Source organism: Crassostrea angulata, chromosome 10, assembly GCF_025612915.1.
Source record: "Crassostrea angulata isolate pt1a10 chromosome 10, ASM2561291v2, whole genome shotgun sequence".
In the NCBI taxonomy this organism is placed as follows: Eukaryota; Metazoa; Mollusca; class Bivalvia; order Ostreida; family Ostreidae; genus Magallana; species Magallana angulata.
In genome coordinates, this window is record NC_069120.1 from 16397998 (window position 1) to 16425594 (window position 27597).

Here is a 27597-nt window from a genome sequence, read left to right on the forward strand (position 1 = left end):
ATGTTTAGTTTTGCAGAATAGTAGATCTAAGCCTTAGCTTGTCTTTCAAAATGAAAAAAAGAACAAAGTAATAGAATGATTAAGTATTCAACAACTTTTAATGACAATAAAAATAAATAAAAAAGAATTTTTGTAAGCAGCTCGAAATTTCATTATTACAACAGGATTTGCATTGTTGCATTGAAACTACATCAAATAATGTGTACATTACATTGGTACTAATGAGTTCACCACCTTCATACCATATATCAGGCCAATTTGTGATTTATTGTCTTGGGATGATGGTCCGTAGCTTAAATAAGGGATAATAATTTTGGAAGGAATTTCACCACTGGATTACACTTGTGCTTTTGTTTTATAAATTCCTTTCCAAATTGAGTGTCGATATTGCCTGATATATGGTATTGTGGTCTAAATGATTATAACAAAGCACTTGTACAAAACTTTCAGTTTGTGTCCCATAACAGAGCGTCTTACACTGACAAATGGCTGGAAACAATGATGCATGCCACACATGTACATATAGTTGTGTAAATAGGAATGTTTTTTTTTTTAATTCTAGTTTAAACTTATCAGAATTGCACAAAAATCACAAGATGAAATCACCAAAAGTTATATACAAAATTGCAAGATGTATCTTTGGTGGATTTGAATACAATATTTGAGCACTAAAACCGAAAAACAATGCACAAAAAAAAACCACACAAAAAAACAACAACAAAGAAAACAGTGTTTTTCATATCCATTACATATCCAGAGAGACAAGTAAAATTTCTTATATTTGGGAAAAAATTCCTTGTCTCTGAACTCGAGGAGACTGATATTTTCTAATACATGTAATTCTGTATTCTAATAATTTTTTATGACTGATAGACAGTGAAGAGCATTGAGAATGTCAAAAAACATGATATGATATATTCTCCATTACAATACATACAATAGGGAAACTAGGAGTATACAGTAAGAGATGTGAACAAATATAAAATCATTTAAAATACAGTGGAATTTCAACAGATCTATATATGTACATGTACTGGAACATAAAACACGACTCATCATTCGTATACAAATATTACATTTATATGGTTTTGTAATACATGGTAAAAATCCCCCCTCCAGAAGTCTTCAGATACATGTAAAGTGAACATATTCCTATGTACAGTAAACTTATCAAATCTGTTGATTGACATCACTGTTATGTACTATCACTTCATCACAAAGATGTACTTTTTTTGAGTAGTGTTTCAACAGTTTATACATCAGGAATTGAATGGTCCATCAACTTTTTCATCAGACTACTTCCCATGCTACAAAAATTTCAAATGTCAAGGATAATAAAAAAACATTTTTAAATGTTAAAAAATTAAATCCTGGTAATACCGGTAGTTGAAAAGCAATAAAAGATTTCTGATGTACCAAAATTGAATAGGAAGCATGCAACTACTTGATAAATACAAACTTCGAAATAATGTCTCATTTTAGGAACCCTAAGAAGCAAAAATAACATTCAGATGAGACACAAATTCTCAGTCTCTCTCAGAACTTACCATTTACAGATGTGATCATAGAGGAAGCTGGGCATGATGGTGACTGTAATGGTCCTGCCTCCAGCATCAATAATCTCACCAATGTCGTCATCCTATAAATCAAAATGATGAGGAGTTTATCATGATAATCTAACACACATTAAAGGACTAAGTGCGGTTTTATGCATTTATTGCCCCCAAAATCAAAGTTTAAGAAAGAGCTTTAAAAATAAGGTGAAAGATAGTTAAAATCATGTTGGAAATAAATGTGTAAAAGGTTATCACCACAGTGACGTCATAATGTAGAAATGACGTCATGAAGATTGCATAATTTTGATAAATTGATGATTTGTGGCAAAATATGGGTGTTTTCCGATGGTTTTTTGACTAGGAAACATCGAGCGCAGGCTTGCTCAAGTACCATTTTTTAGTATAATGTGTATAACTATCTGAAGAAAAACATATGTTAAAATCGCACTTGAGCAGACCTGCGCTCTATACTTCCGAATGCAAAATATAGAGCAAAAATGAGAATATTTTCATTCGTTTGCAAATTTGCGGGAATTGGGTAATTTAGGTGACGTCATAGATAAACAGCGAATGAGCAATGATGACTAAAATCAACACCAAAGTTATAGGAATCCTCTATACAATGATTTGTGAAGATTTTATTTTTATACGATACAATTTAAAAATTGGTTGAAATCGGGGGCAGATATTTGACCATACCGCACATAGTCCTTTGTCCTAAATGCCCTCAATTCATTCAACTTGTAAAAATTAATGGCCGCCTCACTTCCTTACCTTCATTCCTACTACATTTTGGCCGTTGACTTCGATTAACTGGTGGTCTGTCAATATTCCATTTCTGGCAGCTGAGGAGTCCTTCACAATGGACTCGATCTTTCCATTTTTAAACACAAAGCCAATGTATCCTTGGCTATCTTTCTGCATGGTGATTGTTCTTTCAAATGGCCTGTTCAGAGAATTTCAGAAAATGATCATTTTCATGTCAAAATTCATGCTATATAGAATTCTTCAGACATACACATCAAGTTTAGACCTAATACCTATTGGGACATAAGATACTCAAAACTCAGAATTAGTTTTCTTAAAAACTTTTTTTTGTTGGTCAATCAATTAACTACTATTTGATCCATGACAATCCAAAAGATGTCATTTGCCCTGAGGTACATGTAACTATGACTCTGATTTTTCATCTGCTATACCGATATAACCAAAGGATTTAAAGAAATCTGTGTAACATGCATCACCATGATATCATAATCATAAATTTCGCTACCAAAAGTTACCATTCATTTATTCTCATCTCCCTTCTTTCAGATGATAATAAACAAATCAGACCTTTGGCTTGGAAAGATGTATATGCATAATAAAAAGATTAGTTTCTTATTTGATCATTAAATAAAATTGGGTACAGAAAAAAGAAAAAATCTCAATTTTCTAAACATTTTCCTAATGTGGTTACTTGCAACTGTTTCAATAAATGAGCTAGACCCACCTGTCTCTGACAGCGAATGTTATTCTGTCGGCTGGGGCCTCCTTCAGGAACTTGTGGGCTTTGTCTGTGTCCCAGCCAGCTACATCTTTACCGTTGATTTGTAGAATCTGGTCACCAAATCTAAGCCCCGCCAGAGCGGCAGGATAATTGTTCTGCACTAGTGCTACAAATAAACCCTGAAATAAAAAGAGATTTTTTTTCATTAACTGCTCTTTGTTGTAGCTAGGTGTTTGCTATATATTAAAAATACTATTTCCCTTAAAAATCTCTCCAATCATTCAAAAAATATATACAATTTAGATAATCTGATAATTTGAAGCTACAAAAAGACGATTTTCCATTGCAGTTTTTTTCATTATTAACATTGTAATCAATTTGTCAATCTAAAAATATAGGTCAAAATGAGTTCAGTGACAATAACATATAGATAACTAAGATCGGATTACATCAACCATGAAAAGCTAAACTATTACAAAATGCTATCAGAACTAGACTTACATTGTTCACATGCCGTAACCGGAGTCCAAGCTTTCCGTCAGCATCTTTACAAGTAATGATTTCCCGAATACCCTGTTTGATTTCAGCCCGCTGTAATCCTTTGTTGTTACCTGTGATGGGGGCTATTTGGGTTTGACCAGATGTGTTTGTGCGAACTCCAACCTGCATGGACTGTGCCATTGATAGAAAAAGTAAAAATTAATTGCATCAACTATTGATGGCAATAAAGTCCTTAGATTATATCTATCTTTAACTCATTCTTTATCTTTAAATAAATTTTATTTCTAAACTACAAAACTGTTTTCTTATTTCCTAAGCATCATCAATTTTAACATGAATTTGAAATATATTGATATTTGATATGTCATATGTTTAACTCTTGCAACATTTGAAGCAAAATTCAGCTTGAAGAAAATTGTACAATCTAAGAATATTGACTTGTTTGCTATTTCTTTAAAAGCTACACCAAATATTTCATTTCTAAAAATAGGTATCGTACATCTCAATATGGTAAGAGTTTAAGGATGTGTAGAAGAATGACATAGTATGAAGTACACGTATTACATCATCTTACCCATCAATCCAGGATCAATAACACATTTCCCCATACGTTAGGATATATTTTAAGTTCAATTAATCAAAAGAACACTTAAAGCTGCTTGGTCCGATTTTATATCAAATTTTATGCACGCTTTTAAACGATGGCTATGCTTAGTATATGTATAATAATAGACATTGCAGTAGTTTTTCCAATCAATTATGCCAAATTTCAATGAAGAAAAATATGTACAAAATTTGCTAACAAAACAAACGACATAAAAAGGTACCGCGTTATTTCGCCTCATGTTAAATTTCACCCCTGACGACGAGACGGGTATGGTTGTATTACGACTTTGACAGCGCTTTAGATAAAGGTCGAAATGATCAGACAAATTACAAATAAACATGTGTACGTTTTGTTCGCTAATATTTCTGAAGTTTGCTTTCTTTACAATCGATGCATAGCATGCGGGTTGGATAATCCCAATCATTCGGGGGACGAAACCAAGCGGTTTCCTTTTCTAAACATTCCCGTGATGCATTTTGGTTTGTTTTTTCGTTTGCCCAAAAAGAAATTATTTTTATTTACTTTGAATATTTCTAACTTTGAAAGGACATTGATTCTGCTGGTGTAAATAGGAGAAAGTCCATAATTTTCGAAGATAAATGGATTGTATGGGGAAAAAAATTGATACTGTAAAAACAAAAAAATCGGACCAAGCAGCTTTAATTACAGTGTTTGAAGCTACCATTTAGAGATGTGAGAAAACTGATAATAAAAATTCAAGTTTATGGTATTCCATCACAATAACTTGTTTGTTTAACTGTGATAAAATTCTCAAATCTAAGTACAATGTAACACATCATCTCTTCCCTGGTCATACTTGGCAGTTTTTTTCTCAAATCATTTATATTTTATCTCCTTGACTTTAGAAAGTTTTTATGAATTGTTGAACAGTAATCCTACCTGAGCCACAACAGGCATGTTTTGTTCCACAAATGTTGGAGTAAGTTCAAGGCCCATGTAGCTCCCAAGTGATGGGTAGAGAGCTGAACCTTGCTGTGTCGGGTAGGGTTGGGGCTGCTGTGATCCCCCTTGTTGTGGGTAGGTTATTTGACCACTGGCTGCAGACTCGTACCTCTGCTGAGCCTGAAAACAACCGAAATAAGATGTTTAAGTATAATATTAGACACCAATATACAAACTACAAGTTATAGTAAATTGAAATTTTTGTATAAAAAAAAGGGACTGTATAATGACCTGATATGTATAATGTCCTGATGACCTGATGGCGTGTATTTTGTAAAATACTGATTTGTGCAATGATATAAGAACAATATTTTTACATATTTATACAGATAATACTATTTTCTCTCAGAAAAACACAAGAAATAATTTATAACTTCTTTCAAATAAATTTTTCAGAGCATATAATTTTTTCAGTGGTATAATGTCCTGATTTTTTGTATAATGACCTGATGGCATTTATTTTGTAAAATACTGATTTGTACAATGAAATAAGAACAACATTTTTATTTCGTTGTATAGAAAAGTGAAAAAAACAAGGGTTATAATGACCTGATTTTTAATTGGTAATGACCTGGTGACCTGATAAATTTCAACAGTTTACCAAACACCATTTTTCAGCTTTATATCTGAAAAATTGTGTAAAAGATGGATTTTTATAAACTTTTGAATAATAATTTTCTAGGATAAACTCTTTATTAATCAAGATCTGTTCATGTTTCTTTGATCATATAAATGAAATTAGGGACAATATTAAATTTATTCGGGATAAACCCACATATTGCTATCTAAAATATATTTTTTTATGTTCTTTCTATTTTGTTATGATATTTTTTTTTAATATATATAAATGTTTCAATATATTATTTGTTCTGGTATTATATGTGTCAGATTATATATGATGCGTATAGTGTTTGACAGATTGTACCCCTCTGTATATATTCAGTAGGCTCTATAAATGTATGGTTTACTGGGGTGTTATTCACACCTTTTTACCCCAAGAACCATAATTGGGTTCCTTTGTTTTGATAGCAATTAACAGTTTACACTGCATGCATGTACACTGTTTAAAACTTAAGTGGTCCTCTCCTTGTTACATACCTTATTTTTTTATGTTTACATTGCCATACAGTGTATAATAAACATTATAACAATTGTGTTACAAAAACAGAAATTATTGTGTATTAATTAAAGTAGAAGTTGAATAAGAATTAAAATAATGCAAAATTAATACGATTACATATAATTCATCTAGTACTGGTAAATCAGTTTCCACACTTTTGGATGAGGAATGTATGAATTCCTCAGAATATTTTTACAAACTAAGATTTATCATCTCAAAGTATTACATGTGAGTGTATATGAATTATATTTTTTTAAATCAACAATAAAAGATTGATTCTCTCCATTAAAGATCAAGGTATTTACCGATATTTCTTAATTATATTGTGTGTATTTTTCAGTTTTACATATAAATTTTTCTAAGTTTAGTAACTTACAGAGAAAACATATACAATGTATTTAGGCTTACATTTCAATCTAAAATCAAAAAGATATACTATACTGACTTTAATTTTGAATATATATAGCCTATAATACCTACATTCAACTTACCCCCCTCCCCCCCCCCCCCCCAAAAAAAAAGGAAAATGATAAGTAGACAAATCACATTTCATATAATCTTCACACTCATTTAATTCTATATTAAGAAAATGTAGTATTTAAGTATTTTCAATAATGTATAATCACTGAAACCCAAACAAAATTCAGCTGTTTCAGAGAGAGAGAGAGAGAGAGAGAGAGAGAGAGAGAGAGAGAGAGAGAGAGAGAGAGAGAGAGAGAGAGAGAGAGAGAGAGAGAGAGAGAGAGAGAACAGTCTTAATAACCAAGAATTTAAAAAAAATCTTAATAAGATTATTTGTATGTATCATTGAAATGTTTTCTTCGTTCTTAAATTGTCAGAATTATAGGATCCGGTTCATTATCTACTTGATCAGGTCAATCAGGCCATTCTGAAATCAGGACATTATACCCCGTGTTTTAGATCAAAGTGATTTTTGGAAAAAGTATCCATTTATATTTGTTCAAACTTCAGAATTTTCATTTAGATGATCATATCAAACGATGTCAATATAAATAATGAGGCCTAAAGCTTAAAATTTATAGCTATGGCCCTTTAAAAATCATCAGGTCATCAGGTCATTATACAAAAAAATCAGGACATTATACCCCTAAAAAAAATTATTTGCTCTGTAAAAATAATTTGAAAGAAGTTATGATTTATTTTTGTGTTTTTCTGAGAGAAAATAGTATGATCTATACAATTAGGTAAAAAAATATTGTTCTTATCTCACTGTTCAAATCAATATTTTACAAAATACACGCCATCAGGTCATCAGGACATTATACATATCAGGTCATTATACAGTTCCTAAAAAAAAAGATAAACACTATAAACTACAATACCTGTGCCATTTGGTCGACTTTCATGTCTTCTAAAGTCGGGTATAATCCAGACATTTTTCTTTCTTAATTATCAATATACCTGAAGAACACACATATATAACATCAAATGACTCAGTATCTCGAGATCTTGTCACGACTTATGTAGGAAGTTAATCAACAGCCATTTTGCTCTTCAAAATATTCATTTGACAATAAATATATATATATATATCATTATGATGTGGATAAAGTAGTAAACATACTAACCTTCTTACAAATAATTCACACAAATGCCGATGTTAGCTGAGTTGTATTGTTTTAACTGCAACGATCAGATGATGGTGTGTATTTGGCAATGTTTATCAATTCACCTGAATGTGACGTCAAATGTCACGAGGCTTTGACATCACGTCGAACTCTAAATTTATAAACAAAGTTTTTCCAGTATAATATAAAATTAAGAATATGTGTTTGAATATCTCATAGAATGTATATATCTTTCTTCTTTTTTTTAAATTAGATAATAATTTACCAAAAACGAAAATGAAAATAAAAGTTCACGACCCCCAATACACCGGAAGTTCTCCCAAAAATGGGTATTGTGCGATCATGGCCACCGAATCTGCAAATATAACAGGTCACAAATACACACGACAAAGAAGTAACAGCGATCCACAGGCCATAGTTGAAGCTCTTAACTCAGAAAATGGTGAAAAGGGTAAAACATTTTTTATTCATTCCTTAAATTCATTCTTCACGGGCTTACAAAAGAGGAATTCCCCCGCCCAAACAACTGACAATACACATTCCAGATATTTGTTTGTTTTGGTTTTAAGGGTTCAAGAAAAAGTATCTTAAAAGAAAATGGTAATTGACAGTAATTATAACCTCGTTTAAAAACACGGAGTCGGTTAATTGATATATGCTGCTGGTGAACTCCTTATTATATTGTTTCATTGTCATTTCCTGGTTAATCGGTGTGTGATCAGCTGAGCAGCTGAGTTGAGTTTTCCCAAGGGTTCACAGACTTTATCAGTCATAGAGGTATTGATGGATTTAACTTATGCATGTATTTAATGAAGTAATTTATACACAGTTTTGAATTTTATTAGACGTATATCTTGCCATGTTATTTTCTTAGGGGTCATGGAGGACAGTTATGCATTAGTTATGGAAATCCGTTGCAAATCAATGCATTATGCATTGAAAAGGACAAAGTCATTCAACAGCAAAACAACTCCTTTTTTTTTTTGTGTGTGACAAATGAATAGAGGCGTCCTTTAAGTTAATGATTGATATAGCCTAGAGATACTTGTGTTCCATGTTTACCAAATAATCATAGTCTATAGTCTGTACCAAGTTATTGCTTCCATCGCTTTTTGATGATTTTTAATAAAATTACACATACCTGTGAAAGAAATACAGTTGAAATCGTTAAAAGGGAATTTATCCAAGATATCTTCACAGAACAATTATCCCTTTCCACTCAGAAAAATTCACAGGAACGAAAACAGATTCCTTACGGAGATTTATAATAGGGAATGTTTACATCTTTTCTCCATTCGGAATACACTCGGAATACATCACGCAATTTTTTAACGTTATCATCCGGGCTTATTAATGGCTGTTGCAATGCAAAATCTCTGTAGACTTTCAATTTCGGGATGTGTATTGAAACCTGAAGCGGTAGAGGGGGCGTTTCAAAACAGATAATCTGGACATTTTTTATATTAGTGGATGAACGTAGTTTGAGCACAAAGGTATTTACTATAATTGAAATATCATGCAAAAATTGGTGGAAGCAAAAACTCGGGACAGAGTATAGTATTCATTTTACAATATTTACATTTTCAACTGTTTTTGTCTGTGATAAAATTACAAATCAATTTTGAACCCTAAAACTCAATAACTTCATAAAATATGAGTGACACAAAGTGGGTGTGTCTTATAGCATAACCGAAAAACGCTATTGGCTGCATCACGCAGTAATACGTAGCTTCTGCTGCATAAAAAAATAGTGGTTTTAAAATGATGTTGTTTTAAAGTCTACAAATAGGAAATAATATAAGTAACATTAAGGAATCATTCTTTGAATATTATGAGGTTATAATTTTGGTCGGAGCGTGGTCAAATCTATCATAAAGTCCTTCGGGCTTTATTGGATTTGACCATGCCTCGACCGAAATTATCACCTCATAATACTCAAAGAATGATGCCTTATTCCTTAAATATTTCAATATCTGTTTACCATACAATTCATTGCTTTTTCATTCAATGTGATTATTTTTGGTAGAGAGTAATATATTTTTCAGAAAAAGAATATAATGTGTATAAAAACTCTTATATTAAGAAGGTTTAGGTTTCAGAAGTCTATGTTCTACATATAATGTATTACATTCTTCAACAAAGCAGGCAGTATTTAAAACTACCGGTACATATGTATGTGATTTTCATCAGTTCCAACTGAAAGATTGTTTGAATGTAAATGTGATTAAATTACATTTATTACATATATCCTTGTACATTGATCTGCAAAATATAGTAAAACTTGGCACTTTACAAATCTATGTTGAATTAAAATGCGGAGTTTTGTTTTACTGTTTCATTTTTAAGTTTCTCAAAATTTTTGGCATACACGAATTCTGTTTGGACTAAATCAAAGAACTCCCTCATTCGTTACACAAATGATAAAGTGGCAGTATGAGCTGATGAAAGCAAGGATCATATTCTTTAGAAACAAGCTAGTGCAGTTTACTAGTACCATGAACTAAATTTAGCTTCCCATTAAAGGGTAGAAAAAAATTTTTGTCACACAAATTTTTAAGGAGCTAATTGGAATAAAGCATGAATTATTCATATTTAAATAAATATTATTCTTCATAAAACGAAGGTGAATCCAGTGTGCTGGTCAGACACTGTACTTATGGATGATATTTTGAGACTGGTTGTGCTTTCTGACAATTTTCTTTATGATAATGTTCTTGTTTTGACTTAGAAGGTAATCTCTTATTATGAAAGATTCTACCATTGTTCAAATGGTAGCCTACCAGGTTCCTTCCACTTATAGATTCTTCTGAATATATTTCTTCATTTTATAGTTTTTGAATTCTTTGAAATTACTAGCAGAAACATTACTAGTCCATCTGCAGTTTTGTTTAAAACACATTACAAAAAACTGATTGAAACTGCAATTGAAAGTTTGACATCATTTAATCACTAAGTGATGTAGGTATGAGTACCTGGTATTTGTCACATGCGATAAATTGTGGGGGGAGGGGGTTACTTTGTCTCTGACTGCTCATTGTCTCATCATTTCTGCAAGTTAATTAATCCATTGATTAATCAGCAGAATTAAGAGTACTCTTAATTAGTTCTAAGGTAGCATTTGGGATAAATCGTTCATAAACTTGGTTGTGGCTTGATTTGAAATATTTATGTTTGAAGATAGTTGTGGAATTCACTTATAATATCACAATCTGTTGAATAATTCAAACATCAAATCTTGCATTAATTTTAATTATTAATTCTTGTTTTTCCCATGGAATGAATTTTAAACAAGATTGTATCGGTATTTAATATTTTATGCCATATCAAGTACTGTTATTTGGATATTGAATAAATCCCTTTGTTTGATTTGGCTAACAATTATCTAATGTGGAATGAAGTGTATACTGGTAATATTCATATAAATAAATACAGTTGACTATCCAAGTTAGATATTACTGGTAGTTATACAGCATGCGGTATGTACAGTTCCAGAGATTTAGTACTGATTTGATATGATTCCTGGTTTCTTAATCCATCAGCACATAATCTGCTTCTGAATCAGATCTATGTATCATGAACCAAGAAATAAGAAGGGTGGGAGGTGGAGAGTTACTGAGTAGGAGTTTTCTGTACATTAAAATGTACATGTAACAGCAAGCCACTATTTGTAGTACATATTTGAAATATGAAGAATATGAACAACTGAATATTTATGTACAACCTCTAATTTGACATAAAATTTGTTAAATTTCAAAATGTCATATATTGTTGCATTAAAAATTTTCAAAGGAATATTATATAGAATTAGCTTTATTATCAATTATCAATAAATTGTGTTGTTGTTTTTTTAATTTAAACAAAACTTTTTATCAATCAACTTTTTTTCATAAGTTTCACAAAATTATGACTTTGAGGTAGTTCTTACAATGATGAAAGAAATTTCAACAAGTTTAACTTCACAAGGAGCCTTAACCTCTCTATCTATATTCCTTAGAGACTGAAGCTGCACTCACTGAAGTACAGAGATAGACACCCAAATTTGGCAATATAAACAGTTTCACAGAGGGCTGAAATGGCCAAGTTGTGACGTACTGTCATAAAGAGGTGTTGAGGACCCTTCATTAAGAATCCTCCACACACCTGGGAAAAGTTCTGCATACGAGCCCATTCTCTTAAATTACTTAAAGATATTGATTATTAGCATGATTTAAACTGGAAATTGATCCCCTAAAAAATCAGTTTTAGGGAAAAAATAAACTTTTAAAATTTTACCCCTTTTTATATAAATAAAAGTCCTTCCAGTATTCAAACTTGGGGCCTGCGTGTTGGTAGATGAAAAGTACGAGGGTTGTTAGAAAATTATTGAGACATTTACTATTACTCTCTTGAGAAATAAGATAAACCATTGAAATTTCGCTAAAAAGTTAACCAGAAAACTATTTAATAAATAAATGAAAATATTCCAGTCAATGACATAATTAGATAATTTCTGGTAAACTTACAAACTTATTAAGTCCAGTAACCTGGAGCAACCGCGAAATCAACGCGACATCCTTTTAATGCATTTTCATGCATGCTCCTATTTTTTATACGGCTTACAAACAAATGGAGAACATAAATAATTCTTCATTTCTCATCTATTTGTTTCATTTTAAGATATCAGCATTTACGTATCTTCTCCATACTTGATTTTTTTGTGAAAAAATCAAGTTATATCTACTCAAAAGTCAACTTTCATTGAAATGTCTGTTAATTAAAGTCATTCTGTATATATTTAAGATCTGTTGATATCAGTTTTTGTGTAAAATGTAGTAGATATTTAGTCCCTTTGTTTTAATTCTAATGAAATAGTAAGTGATAAAAATATCCTATAAAATGAAGCTTTTGAATCTTTTATATTGGGTAGTTCATGTTGAAGCAATTACTTGGGGTGTAAAGGTCTTCTTTCGTGTTTTCCACCAATTTGATGTGTATTTGCTGTGCCGCCTTGACATTAAAATTCAATAAACTGTCATGGTCAGATTTCTATAGCTTGGTAAATATTTTTGTACTAAATCCATATTTCAACTCGAACACTAGTGAAACCACTATGCACACAAGTTAGTCACAATAAATAGCAAAATGAACATATATAATTTGATTTTCTTAACTATTAATTGTTAGTCCACCAACACTTACCGGTAGTAAGTAATTGTTTAAGTTTATTTATCTTTGAGTTTATGCCTGCACCGGGTACCCCTGACCACCAACTTGTTTATGTACCGTCGTTAACAAAATATTCAATATTTTTTAATATTCCTTTGTTTAATTACTTGTTTAGATTTATTCAATATTACCTAAAGTTGATAAAACCTCAAAATAATGGAAATATTATTTTTTACAAGATATAGTAAATAATCTCTGCACATTTAAAGTTTTTTAATGATTAAAAAAATGGATTAATCTCTCTGTAATTAAAAAGTCTAGAGAGTACTGATTTTATCTCTTAAAATCCATCATTGTCAGAAACCTATGATATAGTAAGCATAATGATATACTCAGTAAATTCGTGGAGGGTTTTTGATGATGCTACGCTTCATCATCATGATTTCATTGATTCAGAAATTCTTAACACCTTCTTAACATCTAGATTGAGTTGAAAATCTTAAATAAATGAAAGAATTTTAGAATTATACTTTATAATCTACAGTTTATAGGTTCAGCAGGAGTTGCCTCTCTTTGATCATTAGATCATTAGAGAGGTTTAGCAGACCAACAGGTACGCGTTTTTGTACGTGTAGGTTACAAGATAGAACTACGCATACCAGCTCACATTACTTTTCTAGTTTTAGCAGTTGTAATGTGTACCTGTACGTGTTAATGTTTTAATGTAATTCTAGAAATCCTCTCCAACTACGCTGAGAATTTTAGTCACATTCGAAAATTGAGAATTCTGCATGTGTTAATTTTATTATACATCATTGTTTATATTTATGTATATTTTTATTTATCGCAGAATAATAAAATAACAGAGCCATTGCATGTTTTGGAGTAAGGAAAGGTGCATAAAACTCCAATAACATATTAATTTTTAATGAAAATTTATGTTTGTTGATATCAATATTCGCATTAAATATTCAGGCTTAAGAAAAATAAACACATTTGCTATAAGTAAATAACCATCAAGGAAACAGAAGCTACAAGTTTGACCTTATGGGTACTTTGCAATTTACATGTATGTTCATTTGGGTACATACGTGTAGAAATTCATCATTACTCAAACTGATGATGTAATGCAGATATTTTCCTTTCTACACGTACGCGTACACGTTGGTTTGCTAAACCTCTCTATTGATACATTGGACCAACTATAAGATTTTGATCATACCAGAAGAATTATTTTATATTCTCAGTAGGTTACTGATTCAGAGATTTATGGCTGTCTTTAACATTCAAATTAAATGACACACAGTGATTGCATAGAAAATCATCAAGAAGCAATATCTTCTTGATTTTCTAAAAGGGATAAAACTCTGGGAAGGTAAGATTTTCATAAAGTAATATGAAAGCTGCTGTAAATTGAAATGTTGTGAACATTCACAGTGCCCCTTGTTATTTCTACCTACAATATTAATAGCAAACTGCAACCAAATATACACACTTACAATATTTAATGCAGAAAAATAAAATTTTATATTATGGACAAAAATGTTACGTATTTCTAGGGAGAAAATGGGGTTTAAATGACATTTTGCGGTAGTTTAATGGTGTAACAGGAGACTTTCCTTTTTTTCAAATTGATATGTAGTCTACGTTATTATGACTTGCTCAAGAGTGGAACTTAAATTTGCATATTGGAATTAATGTTGTTAGAATGTATGACCCACTTAGGTTTATATGTACCTAAATGAAAATTGGTTCGCAGGTGAAGTCATATCAAAAATTGATGTTCATTTCTTATGCATATAATCACACATATTGCCAAAAGAATATTAAAATATTTACCTTTAGAGTGCATAGCTGTAGAACTCCGGCTGTTTTGTCATTTTATTATAAATCTACTAATTAATCTTTTCTCTCCAGAAATCTATTCAAAGCTGATTTCTCACAGAATGCCAATTATTTCCACCAGGAAAAAAATCTTTTTTTATCTTATGATTGTACAGTAATATTTTCCTGGTGTTTGTGTAGCTTCCTGCCATTGGGGTTTTTTTTTACTTGTAAATTGAATATAGTTAAATTTTGAAAAGGAACCACACCCAGTAAAGGTGTCTTGCTTGCTACAGCATATTTTCTCTCATGATGATTAATGCAGGTTAAATGCTATATACAGTAAATACGGTACTCTCAAATCAATGAATTTAAATAAAAGCTTAATACAGCACAGAACAGCTTTTGTAGCATCTATAATGAGGTATTTCATTGGAGAAATGCAAACTATAAATTTTGACTTACCATGTATTGCATATTTCAAATAACTGGTGTCCACCCATTAAACGGACCTAAAGGTAGAAGTAATAATGGTTGGCCCCTTACAAGGTGTATAGTGTGTATTCAGGTACTTTGCAGACACATGGCTGAGGCCCATTAAACATCTCTGTGACCTAGATACACAGCAGGTATAAACGTATAGAGATAAACAAGGGGGTTGTAAACTGAGTTGAAATAATAATATGTATCTTACATATTTAAAGTTTCGGTGTCACATGGACCAGTGACAGAGAGCGTGGCCCAAGGGATCAGTTTTCTACCTAGCCGTGGTATTCACCACACTGGGATTGCGCTCAGCCCAGTGAACTGTGAAACGTGTATGACAAGAATATAGTTATTACAGATTCCTCTTGGATTTCCCCGCTCTAAGCCAACTGGAACATTTTTAAATTGTTGTGTGCTGTGGTTTTGGGACCATCTGATTTTTGTAGCTGGAATTAACTTTGTTTGACGAGTTTAATTCTCGTCAATGATGAGACTACGGAGGAAGAAGAAAGGTAAATTGTTTTGGCAGGGTTTTTTTGCGGAGGAAGGAAATATTTATTGGCTGATTTTGAATAGTTACGATCAATATATGCCTGTCATACTAATGAATTCATCTAGGCACACTTATAAAATTATGAATTTGGAAGGTATTGTGTGTGAATTTTCTATAAGTTTACAGGTTCTAATGAAAAGTTGTGTTGTTTTTTTTTCATTCTGACAAGTGGTGGGTTGTTTGTCATGTATTTCTGTCACGGTGGACATTTAAGTCCTGCAGGCATTGCTTGAACATGGGTTTCTAAAATGTGTTGATAGTTTATACTGTTTGTATCTCTAAAATCTAGGAATTTTTTGGACTGTTTTAGCTGGTTGAATAGTTTCATTTCAGTTTTAAATGTTTATGACTGTTTAAATTGATCAAATTGTAATTGGCTAACAAAAGATTATAATTGAGATGAAACAAAAAAGAAACTTTAAATTCTGAATTTTTTGTTTGTTATTTAAATTTTGGTTGATTTTGGTAGTTGTACCAGTATGTTGTCAAAAATGATGTTTCAAAACATTTCCCAATAAATAAGATATTTGTGGATTTTAACTTTACATTGAAAACCCAGCTATAGACTGATGAGCATTTGTTTATGAAGCTTCCCTGTTCTCATCGATAATTTATATGATGCTCCTGTAAAGTCTAGAATATTACTGTAAGAATGATTCAGCGACTCACATGCAGTTACAGCAGACACCACAAATCCATGAAACACAGCTTCTCTGATTGTTTCTTCAGAAACATTGTTTATTTTAATTGATACATTAATTAATAAAATAACTGTAGCAACATGGGCACAGGTGATGTATATACAGGTATATGAAACACAACTGTGGAATTTAGAGAGCTTTTTTGATAAAAAAAAAAAATATGATCATTCAAAATAAGCAGAATGCCGACCAATCTGATATTTTTTTAATAGATTTATTCATTAGAGGCAATGATGCTCACGAAGCAAAATCACATTTGTGTCCAATACAAAAAGCATATTTAGTAATTTAAGAGTGGTTGTGGGTCTCAATAGGATAAGATTTGTTTTGAAATTTTATGCCCTATGAAAAAATTTCTGCTTTGAAAAAACTGACACTAAGTGCTATAGGTGTAACTTGAACTGTTTTAAAATAGAGGCCAATTAAGTGTATATTCTCTCTTAATTATTTAACTTGTATTTTATCAAAGCCTGTGAGTCAAAAGCTAGTATTTCCTTGTGTTTCATATTACTGTAGCCTTTGTGATCACTGTGTGTTAGAGCTGTAGCTAGTCATAATGTGTCCTGTTGGTTGGGAAGTTTGAGACTTGGGAACACCAGAGCTACCTCTACAAGTTAAATTATGGGATCTCAGGCCTTGGAGAGGAGAGCTGGCATGTGATCGTTTGAAGAGACAGTGAATCAGGTATTGGGTTGACAAATGACCAATTTGTACAGGGTTGACAGTCTGTCTAGGGCGTGTGTGTATGTGTTTTAGTGAACTACTCAAAGTAAAAAAAACATAAAATGTTAAAGAATTTCAAAGCATCACAGTGTGTTTGTAAAAATGATAAGTAATTGTTTCATATGATATGGACATTGGCTATTGTGTTATTTGTATCCAGGATGGTTGATTATTCAGATTTCTTTTAAAATGAAGCATGATGTTCAGAGTGTTGTATGTGTTTGTGGATTTTTTTGTTTTCATAGACCTATCCATGTCCATGTCAAGATAAGTAAAAATACCTGGTGAAATCCTGTGTAGAGTCAATGATAGCGTTTTAAATACCCAGTTGTTGTTATAAATGATATGGACCAAAGTAATATTTAGCTTTCCAGTCACTGATGAAATCATTCTATTCAGTCCATATTAGGTGGACGTTATTAATAGTTGTATCATATTTGGAAAAAAATATTTGTTTTGAAAAATTGACAAGATTTTAATGTCCAGATCTGACAATGAGTTGGTTGTCGAAGGTCACACAAATATTTATGTACCACAAGATTAGAATGGCAGAGATAAATTCAAGACTTATCCCGCTGTTAATCCCAGACAGCGAGTGGAGAAAGATGACACCCCACACAATATCGGGGTAGCTATCGTGTGAGAAGTGTACATATCCTAAATGGTGGTAGTTGAAGTGAAATGGGAAGCTCCATTGTATCGGGGTAGATTTAGTGGACTGCAGCACGGGATTGTTTGTCTCAGGTAGATACATGTTTAGGGGCTAGCTTGCTTGATTCGTTCCAGGGAGTGGGACAACCTATTACCGGTATATGACCACATCCCACTGGGTGATACCCGGCGCAATGAATTTTGGCCAGAAAACGAGGTATTGATCACAGGGCTATGTATAACCTGGGTCAACGTTTGGAGATTTTATTATCAAAGTAAAAGAGGCCCATAGTCTCCCCACCACTTTGTGTGATATATCTGAATAAACAAATAACGAGACAGTGAGGGATACAGATTTGGGGGGATAAGCATTGTCTGACTGTTTGAGATGTAATAGAAATGGTTTCATGTCTGTATTGTCCTTGCCCAAAGATTCCTCTCGATCACTGGCTCAAAGTAAAATTGATAATTAGGCAGAAAGATTTTTTTCTTTCTGTTCAGTTGATATAGGCGGAAAACTGTCATGAAATGAGGGCAGAGATGATTTCTAACAATGAGATAACTTATGGGTGTTTTCACATTAAGACACCCACAAGGTTGACTCCATGTCACAAATGATTGTCGAAATATTGAGCTGATGAAAGATGTGTCATCAGTTTAAAAGCTCTGTATTAGACAACTGTTTCAACATTCTTCACAAGTTTAACCAGCTGACAATAGAATATTGCTTTTAAAAAGGAAAAGAGTGGGAGATTAAAGAAACTTTAATTATAGTGATGTTGTGCACAGTTGGTACTAAGTATATACCTGTATGTAATGGTATGCATATACTTGTACATTGCTAAATAAAGACAATTATTTCAAGGTTTTATGTAAGGATAGGTATCATTGTCTAGTAAATATGGTAGATTAGCTTCACTGTCAGAATCAAGGAGAATGACCTAATATAGGATATGTACACTCAGGAAATCATATTGGGTATTAAAAATTTCCTTAATGCAGTCAATTTCATGTCATTAATTTCCAGCTTTTTATAGAGCGCTAAGTCTTGAAATCAAGGAGGTTAAAGACAAGAGGCAACTTTTTAGGGGAAGGGTTAAAATGAATAAGACATTTTTTGGCTGCTAATTGTACAATAATGCTTATAAGAATGGGAGAGATAAAGAGTGAGTGAGGAGATATAGGTACTGCAGGTCATACACATTGAATAGGAAGTGCATCAAACTTAGCATTGCAGCTAGAGTACCACTAGAAAAAATGGAGATATGTGACATAATGACAAACTGAAGTCACTGTTAGACTGTTCAAACCTACAAACAAAAAGATACAATCTCAAGACAACTGATGTTTTTATAAACTGGGAGTCCACTCTATCTCCAGATCTCTGACTGGCAAGAGCCCTGAGTTATGATCTAGTCCATCCTATTGCCTGTGGCTTACAGGCTATAATTGTTGAAAGTTATTGCATAAAGGTTAGATTTTACTTCTTTGATCAATGCTCTGAGCAAAGTCCACTGGAAAGACAATATAGCAGAGTTTTCCTATAAAAAAAACAAAAAATCATGAAACAGTTCTAGGAAAGGACAACAGCTGTTTATCTTTGACAGTGGAAACAAATGTTAAACCATGAGCTAAAGCAAGGAAAAGGACGTATTACCAAATGTAAATCACAGAGTAATACATGGAAACTTCTTTCTTAGAAAACAATGTGTATGTTGCAGGTAGAGAAAATTGTGTATTGTTTTACAGCAGTCACAGTGTTTTCTTCTTTTCTTTCTATCAGCGTGCATACTAGTGAATATGTTGTGAAACCCATAAGAAAAAGTGCGAGCTTTAGTCATTGAGTGTAACATCCACAGATCAATACCCTAGGACAGGGCAAACACTACCTGTTTCGGGGCTTCTAATCAGGCAGACAAATATTGGAAAAATTAATAGTCAGGAAAAAATGGCTATTGATCCGAACTCATTAGTTCTGTTAAGAATCAGGCAATACACCATTGTTAACCATCAAAGGACCTCAAATGTCTGAACATCTCTTCTACTGACAACAAAAAATCTACGATCATGTCAGTTTCTACACGGTGACTAATGAATTTTCTAATCAAAGGTCAGATGTAATTTTTAGATTTTTCAAAGTAGAGATCCTATTGTGAAATGATACTAGCTAGGAAATAGGAGAAACATTGGAAAACAAAAGTCAACCTGTGAGGAAACAAAAGTCAATTTTGTAAACTTACAAATTGAGTATTGTATGGTGTAGATTGTGGGTTTGGTGTTTTATTTCTAAACACAAACGATAATCAAATACACTGGTATCTGAATATTTGAGATTATAAACACTGCATTCAGCCTTAATCTACTTGCACTATTTATTAGTTATTTTAGGTTAAAAGCTGATATTTTAGGTGATATTGTGTGTGGTATCACTTTGTTAAAAATGCTGGATAACAAAGCATAGGTCATAGAAAATTACCATCCAATTAGATATTTCTCTTATTAAAATACTTGCACTGTTCATGAATTGACCATTTCATTTAAATAGGATCCATTCATGGTTTTAAATTAATTTTATCTTTTTTCGAAGCAGCTAGCTCTTTTCCTGTGCAGTAAAAGAAGGCGAATAGTACAATTAATGTACAACATTAAAAACCCAATTCAATTTTACATGCTGAGCCTGTAATTAAAACAGTTATTCAGAATTAGGAAATATCTGTGCATTTAAGACAACTGAATTGTCATCAAGCAACTAACAGCTATAATAAAGGAAGCCATTTGCCTTATACCATAGTTCAGTAACACCCATTGATCATGTTGATGGTGATTACTTTCGGTTGATTTTAATCACTGCACTGCTCTGATTACTTCGGAGGTTGTAAGGCTATAAAGAGCATTAGGGCTGATATATCCTATTATTTAAGTGTTCACTTTATTTCTACATTTGGATTGATCCTTAATAGTGTTCACTTTATTTCTACTTGGGTATTGATAGTTGTGTTTATAAGGAGAGATATAAAAGCAAGGAATTTTTTCCTTGTGTGTGTTTATGTTCATAGAATTCTGTAAGCGCGATGACTCAGGTTGTGTGTTTATACTGCCCACGATCAAAACCTTCTGGCCATTCATACAGTCAACTAGTGTTACTAAGTGTGGGGTGAGGTATTTTGTGAATGACAAGTACCGGCACTGGACTAACATGTAGTGAAAGGGGACTATTGTCTCAACAACGTAAGATAAACCATCTAAAGTGACTTTATAACATTGTGCCTTGATTGTTAAATCCGCTGTTTGCATTTGCTGGTCATTTCCCTACACACGGTATTGATTTAGAATTACAATCTGGGACAGTATAGAAAATGACATCAGCAGGGAAATTATGACAAACCGATATTGATTGTTGAGAGTGTTTGATTTTTTTTTTTTCAGACAAGAAAAAGAATGGCGAGATGAAGTCAGCCACACTGAGTACCACCACACAGCACACCCCTCCGCCGGAGAGGAAGAGCAAATTCTCTTCCATCGGCAAAATATTCAAACCCTGGAAATGGAAACGGAAGAAAAAGAGTGAAAAGATCGAAAGGGCAGCAAAAGGTGAGAAATTCAAACTGCGTAGCGTACACTGGCCAGGTTTGATATATGAGCTGTTGTTTAGAAAATCAATTCATTGTTTGCTGCTTAATCAAAAACAGTCACAAAAGAGAAAGGATATTGATTTGTTTACAGTTTTTCTATTCATGTGTAGAGAATATGCAATTTAGAACAGTTGGATTTCATACTTAATAATAACCATTTAGGTCTTTAGTTTAATTTGATTTTCAAATACTGGTACACATTTGCAAAAGCTTAGAGAAATTAGGTCATAAACCTGCATTTACTTGTATACTAAGTGAATTCTGATTACCAAGTCTGATTCAAGTTATATTTAGCAGACACCTGCTGTGTCAATCTAATTGACTTTAAAATGAAATGTGTGTACTAAAAGAAGTACAGGCAACTAAGGTATATTATTTAAACCATTGACCTCTCTCTCTCTCTTATTCAGAAATAGAAAGAAAAATATCTATCAGATCAACACGAGAAGAATTAATACGCAAAGGTGTGTTAAAAGATGTGGAAGCTGACCAGACGCCCAGGCTGGCAACGATTGAACAACAGCCAAATTCTGCGGAGAATTCCCAGAATGTTCAGGTGGAGGTGACGGTATCCGAATCCAACCATGTCAATTCACATGGTAAGTACCATCAAGTCAATCAGTGGTTAGAGTGTAGTGGTGATGATGGAAGCAGGGGTTGGAAAGTATTTTCCAGAGCATTAGTAAAGGAAAAAGTTACTAAAAGCATAGCATCTTGACCTTTGTTAAGTATGCTTTGCACATATTTGGACCTTTGGAATTAATTAGCATGTACATTGTATATCTGTTAACAGGAAAGTACCATTTAATCTGGAAATGAGTCAAGAGTCTTATATCAAGAACTAAAAATCAGTCTCAAATTTGTCACCAGGTGATGAATTATAATAGTTTCACATGCCTGATGGATTTTCATTTCATATGTTGTGCACAGTGGTATTGTATTCTGGTATTTATGAGTAAATTAGAATTGAAAAAAGAAGTTCTGTTATGAAAGGCTAGCATCTTGGAAAATTATAACTATTACAAAATAACACACACCCCCATTTTTAATAGATTTATTTCCAGTGATTTGCACTCAATGCTGATATTTCAAGTGCATGTAATTATTTTGTTAATTACAAGACACCATTAGTTCACTATAAATGAACTTTCTATTTTCACTTATTTATTAATATCTATCTTAATTAAACTGTAAGTAGAGGAATGTATATAGACTCTTTACATCCTGTCAAACACACCAATTAAAGCACTGAATGATGAGGAAGGTCACTCATATATGTACAACAAACCCCAGTATTTGTTTATGGAATGATAAGAAAAATAGAATGACCTCAAAACAAAGTTGTTGTTACTAGCTAGGGCATTGGCTTGTTTTTCCTCTTGTTTGTCAAGCTATTTTATTTTTAATCAGTTTATTTATAGAAAACCAGTAAATTGTTCTCAACAAATGCTTACTATGGCATCAGAGTTTTCATGTTTTGCTGCACCAGATTATAAACTTTAATAAACTTTTCACACAAGGAACAACCTAATGACTTGGCAAGTGGTCGTTTGTGCCTCCAACAGCTAAGGCATGCATGGCCAAAATGTCAAAAGCACTTAAATACTTGTTGTAACATCCAGTATCTAAAGTTGCCTCAAAACTCATTTGTGTAACAAAACTTTGTCACATTTCACATATACACTGTACTTTCACTGTACTGTGTAAATGATCCTCCATAGATTGGCTATTTTATTTTTGTTATGTACACAGTAAAACCAAAAATGAGTAGAAATAGTTAAATACCTTTTGTCTTGGGAATTGTGAAGTTTTGTTCATCAGGATCAGAAAAGCTGTTGCCAGTCATTTGGTACACTCACATAAGAGGTGTGAAGCTACATCTGCAGTACCATCAAAACCAGAGAGTGTTAGGTCTAGTTGCTGCATCATTGAGAGCATTCAGTGGATCATGCAGCTGTATTGGAATCCACACCGTGTAGCATTCAGAAACCGGAGGAATTGTTCGTAGTGTTAGAATTAGGCGGAGGCATTTATTGTCATGTGATGTGAAGACTATATACCTGTACTGATGTCACCACAGCGGAGGGAGTGCCTGACGGAAATCTCCGCTCTCTTCATCTCTATTGTGAAGATTTCGGCAGATTTATGGTAATTTTGGAATTTTTCGGGGCTGTGATGGTAATTGAGAGAGATCTGTAAATGGAAATGTTTCGATGTTTAGATTCTGCAGGGTAGTAGGTCTGTCATATGTTGCTGTATTGGGTGTGGACTTTGTCTTTCAACTGTGTAGGATTCTGAGTGAAGAAATCTTGTAGGAGTTCAGATCAATAGAGCGGGGAGCAGAACTGTAATAGTCATATTGTGTCTCACTGTAACTAGGATTATTCAAACAGATTTTCTTGTGCTCTTATTTTATCCTGAAAGGAGCAAGATGCTGCCTTGGTATGATGTGATTTATGAAATATTTGGTGTGAAATAAGAGTGCAGTGGCTAGAGTTTTGTGGAGACAGATGGAATCCATTCCCCTGGTTACTGCAGCCTGCCAGGTTATTACATGATTACCGTGATAAGATAACACTGACGGCAGGTTTATATTTTTAGTCCCACATAAAAAAGTCCTCTTTTTAATAGAAATTTATGCAAGAATGTCCTTTTTTAGTACAGAGGTTAAAACCTTTCTATGAAAAGATAATGGTTAACAAAGTTGTTGACTATTTGTATAACCAAAGTTGTTGATTGTTTGTGGAAAAAAGAGATTAATTTTTTTAAATGGAAGGGGGGGGGGGGGTGTTCTTTATAGATAAACGTGATTACATAATGTTGATATTTTTCTTCTATTCTGTAAATTAAAACAATGTAATTAAGATGCAATGATTCCTGCATTTATGGGAATATATTGTACAAACAAGAAACCAAAAACATCATTCAGTTTGACAGTTTAATTTCTGTCAGATTTAGTATATAGTGCCTGGCACCTGTGTATAGATTTAGATTTAGAGCTTTGCGATCATTTTTCAGGGGGAAATCAGACATTTTAATGCATTTTTTGGTTTTATAGGGAAAATTCTGTCAGACTGGTATTTTTTATTTTTTTTATTTCAAATTTGAAGCTTTGAGGCATGTTTTGAATAGTACTGAGTTATCATGCCAGTTATATTCCTGGTTCTGTGACTTGTATCAATGCTCTAACTGTGCCTTGTACATTTGTTTGTTTCAGTGTCCTCAGATAGTGAGGTCTCTTCTATTTGAATATCTCTGTTTTATTAGCTCCGATAACAGAACATTGCCCATTTAGGTATCTCATACACAAAGAAAAAAAAGGGTGACCTTAATATATGCTGATAGGTCGCTCTCAGCATAACAGGTGTCCAACCTGTCCAGCAGGAAGACAGAATCCAGTCAGAGCCAGGTGGCGCCGATCATCAGGTACCACACCAGCTGCAGGGTTAGGTGGCACTGATCAACAGGTACCACACCGGCTGCAGGGTCTGGTGTGCGTTTACCTCAAGTGGCTGCCTCTGTGTATTTATCAAAATCCTAAACTCAGCCCCAAATTCCAGTAAACAATGATTCTCTAAGGCTTAAAACCTGAAAGTATAAATATGATGCGCTGCTAAATATAATTTTCTCATTGCTTATTTAAATTTGATATGATTTATTATTTTGAAGAAAAAAACCCTAAATTATGTTTAAGAAATGCGAGCAGTACATTGCACATGGAAAAGAATGTCCATTAGTATACGTCTACATTTTGTATCCAGTTTTCGGTATTTCCGTTCTATTTGTAAATGTCTTTGAGAAATTCTTCAGAAATGGTCACAATGAAATCAAATTTGGATCACAATGAAAACATGTATGTCACTAGGTTTTGGTTATGCTAAATATCAGTGATCTTTAATCTTCAAAATATATGATGTTTGGAATATTTTTTTCTTTTGACTTAACTTATTAATCTGAAATGTTTACCTGTTGTTGGGTTACAGCTGCATTAATAGCGAATGGCCTTGATATACCTGTGAATAGGAGTGTACACAGTCTATATGTACTCCTGTGTGTGTTTTAATCATATAAAAGTGTGTTAATTAATTACATTGAAAGGTGATGTTGTCATGTAATCAATCATTTCATGAAATACAGCCAGGGTATTAAATAAATTTAATGATAAAAGAATAAACTTTGATATTTATTGCTTCATTGGAGAAGTACCTTGTTTGTTAATAGTTTATAGAAATGATTTATCTAGCCCTTGCTTGTTATGTAGCTAAATAACAAGAAATACATGTTCCACTAAACTTAATTTACCTGAAGGTTTTTCAAAGCTTTTTTTTTTTTTTGGTCGGCAGAGTGAAATATAAACTATATCAATATGGCACACTTGCACATGACATTAGCAATACAAATGGTATTACATTTGTTACAGCCATCACAGCTGAAGTCAGTTCACCAGAAGTGTCAGCCTCAGAGTGTAATGGAACTGCCACAGTAGAAACTGTTACCATGGAGACCCCACCTGTCACTACGACAACCCAAGCAGAAATCACCCCTGCACCAGGTACCTTAGTCCTCTGTCATAAGCGCCCCCCCCCCCCCCCCCCCCCCCCTGATTCCTCTGGTGACATTTACACTGTGTAGATTGCTTTTACCCAGTGTGAAAGTCTGTGTGTGTAAGCATACAAAAAGTCTGCAAAGTTGGGGAAAAAAGACAGAGAATTGAAATGAGGGTCCATTGTTTATATATCGGAAAATATTAAGCTTTTTTGATGTCATTTGAACTCACTTTAGTTATTTAAAATACAGATGTATAGAAGTACATGTACATTTATCGACATGTTTCTACATCTCTATCTAGGAATGTTTTGTTACAGTGAATAAAAGTATCAGAAGTTAGTTTGTGCTGATATAATTGCTTTCACACCAAGATCCAAAGACCTAAATATCTTGCTTAGTGGAAAATGAATTGGGTAGAGATGTAAATTTTAAAAATTTCATGCTCATTATATTAAAATACTCCAACTAATACTGAATTTGTTGACCATTAATCATTATGTACCCCTGCTTCATGATGGCACTATTCCTGACAACTTCTATGTAAGTGTGTGATTCCTGCCTCCCTGTGATATGTACCACGTACTGGTTTTATTTAACAGAAGATGTGTCCTGGACTCATTGACTATGACATACCGGTAGTCAAACAGTATGGGAGATTTCCTTCCTTTATTCATAACATGAAACACTACATTTTATATAACGAGAGCATTATTTTTTTTTTCTTCATTTTCAGTGTTGACAACTGCCCAGGTCAGACCTATGGTATTCCCACACCTACAGAGCTCCAGTACCCCTGATTCTGCTGTGTCCAATGTAGCCTCTGAGCCACAACCCCCTCCCCCAGAGGAGGAGAAACCTATGGATCCACCCCCTCCACCTCCCGCGGAAGAAGGTAAAGTCGCCATGACTAAGAATTGTTATTGTTTAATATCATAAAACATTCTAATGTCAATGATATTAATGATATTATTATAATGATAATAAGATTAAAATTTCTTATTAAAGAAAAAATTCAAATATTTTTCAAATAACCTGTCACACTTTATCTGAAAAAGAAAAAATAATGGCAAAGATTTTGAAATGGGGGTTATTTTTCTGGAGCAGTTTCAGAGGTGGCACAGCCAAAGGAAAAGGATCCCCCTGAATACAGTGATCCGACTGGAACATTCCAGATAGCACCGGCTTCTGATTGGGACAATTCTAAACTTCCTAGGAAGAGTGCATTAAAAGGGGGAGGTCAGCCCGATTCTCCCCCAGCGACCCATACTCCATCTGTTCAATTTTCACATGTAGATACCATTGAATCACCGCCCTATGAAGAGATGATACAGGTCAGCGAACCAAAGTCCTCACCCAAAGCCACCCCAGTCGCAGCACCCAGGCCAAAACTCAAAGGAGGTTTTGTGTAAGTATCAAAAGGGGATGCTTAGATGTTTCAGAATACTGATTGAACTTAATGTCAAAGGGGTTGATGTACAGTGCTGTCATTTCACAGAATTTAGTAAATTG

At 33.1% G+C, this 27597-nt stretch overlaps 2 protein-coding genes across 7 annotated transcripts in view; one reads left to right on the forward strand and one right to left on the reverse strand.

Annotated features, from left to right (window-relative positions):
• Window positions 1-79: 79 nt before the first annotated feature.
• LOC128167030 (syntenin-1-like) lies at window positions 80-14922 on the reverse strand. Of its 2 annotated transcripts, none has more exons than XM_052832526.1 (9): window positions 14810-14922; window positions 7826-7976; window positions 7580-7658; window positions 5054-5236; window positions 3547-3717; window positions 3049-3224; window positions 2331-2502; window positions 1548-1639; window positions 80-1307 (listed from the first exon to the last, which is right to left on the reverse strand). In XM_052832526.1, exons 3-9 carry the CDS (start codon window positions 7631-7633, stop codon window positions 1253-1255), a joined length of 903 nt encoding a protein of 300 aa, XP_052688486.1. In that variant the 5' UTR covers window positions 7634-7658; window positions 7826-7976; window positions 14810-14922; the 3' UTR covers window positions 80-1252. The 2 variants fall into 2 exon arrangements, with proteins under 2 accessions (XP_052688486.1, XP_052688485.1); XM_052832525.1 differs by lacking the exon at window positions 14810-14922 and adding an exon at window positions 8091-8176.
• The window catches only part of LOC128167027 (phosphatase and actin regulator 1-like), a 26530-nt gene continuing 7053 nt past the window's right edge, over window positions 8121-27597 (forward strand). The window contains exons 1-6 of one of the 5 annotated variants that reach the window (XM_052832517.1): window positions 8121-8276; window positions 21335-21499; window positions 21951-22139; window positions 25961-26092; window positions 26822-26980; window positions 27193-27493. In XM_052832517.1, coding sequence (XP_052688477.1) covers window positions 8168-8276; window positions 21335-21499; window positions 21951-22139; window positions 25961-26092; window positions 26822-26980; window positions 27193-27493 — 1055 coding nt within the window. In that variant the 5' untranslated portion in view covers window positions 8121-8167. Of the gene's footprint in view, window positions 8277-15519; window positions 15793-17020; window positions 17219-20486; window positions 21137-21334; window positions 21500-21950; window positions 22140-25960; window positions 26093-26821; window positions 26981-27192; window positions 27494-27597 lie in introns of those variants that run through there. The other 4 variants (XM_052832520.1, XM_052832521.1, XM_052832518.1 and 1 more) reach the window with 4 other exon arrangements.

What these genes read in the sequence shown, in the direction of transcription:
- LOC128167030 (XM_052832526.1), bottom strand. Translation starts at nt 7,633, where the DNA reads ATGTCTGGATTATACCCGACTTTAGAAGACATGAAAGTCGACCAAATG. An exon ending in AAAATGTAGTAGGAATGAAG is followed by an intron (nt 1,640 to 2,330) that starts GTAAGGAAGTGA and finishes TTTGATTTATAG; the next exon opens with GATGACGACATTGGTGAGAT. An exon ending in TATGATCACATCTGTAAATG is followed by an intron (nt 1,308 to 1,547) that starts GTAAGTTCTGAG and finishes AAATTTTTGTAG; the next exon opens with CATGGGAAGTAGTCTGATGA.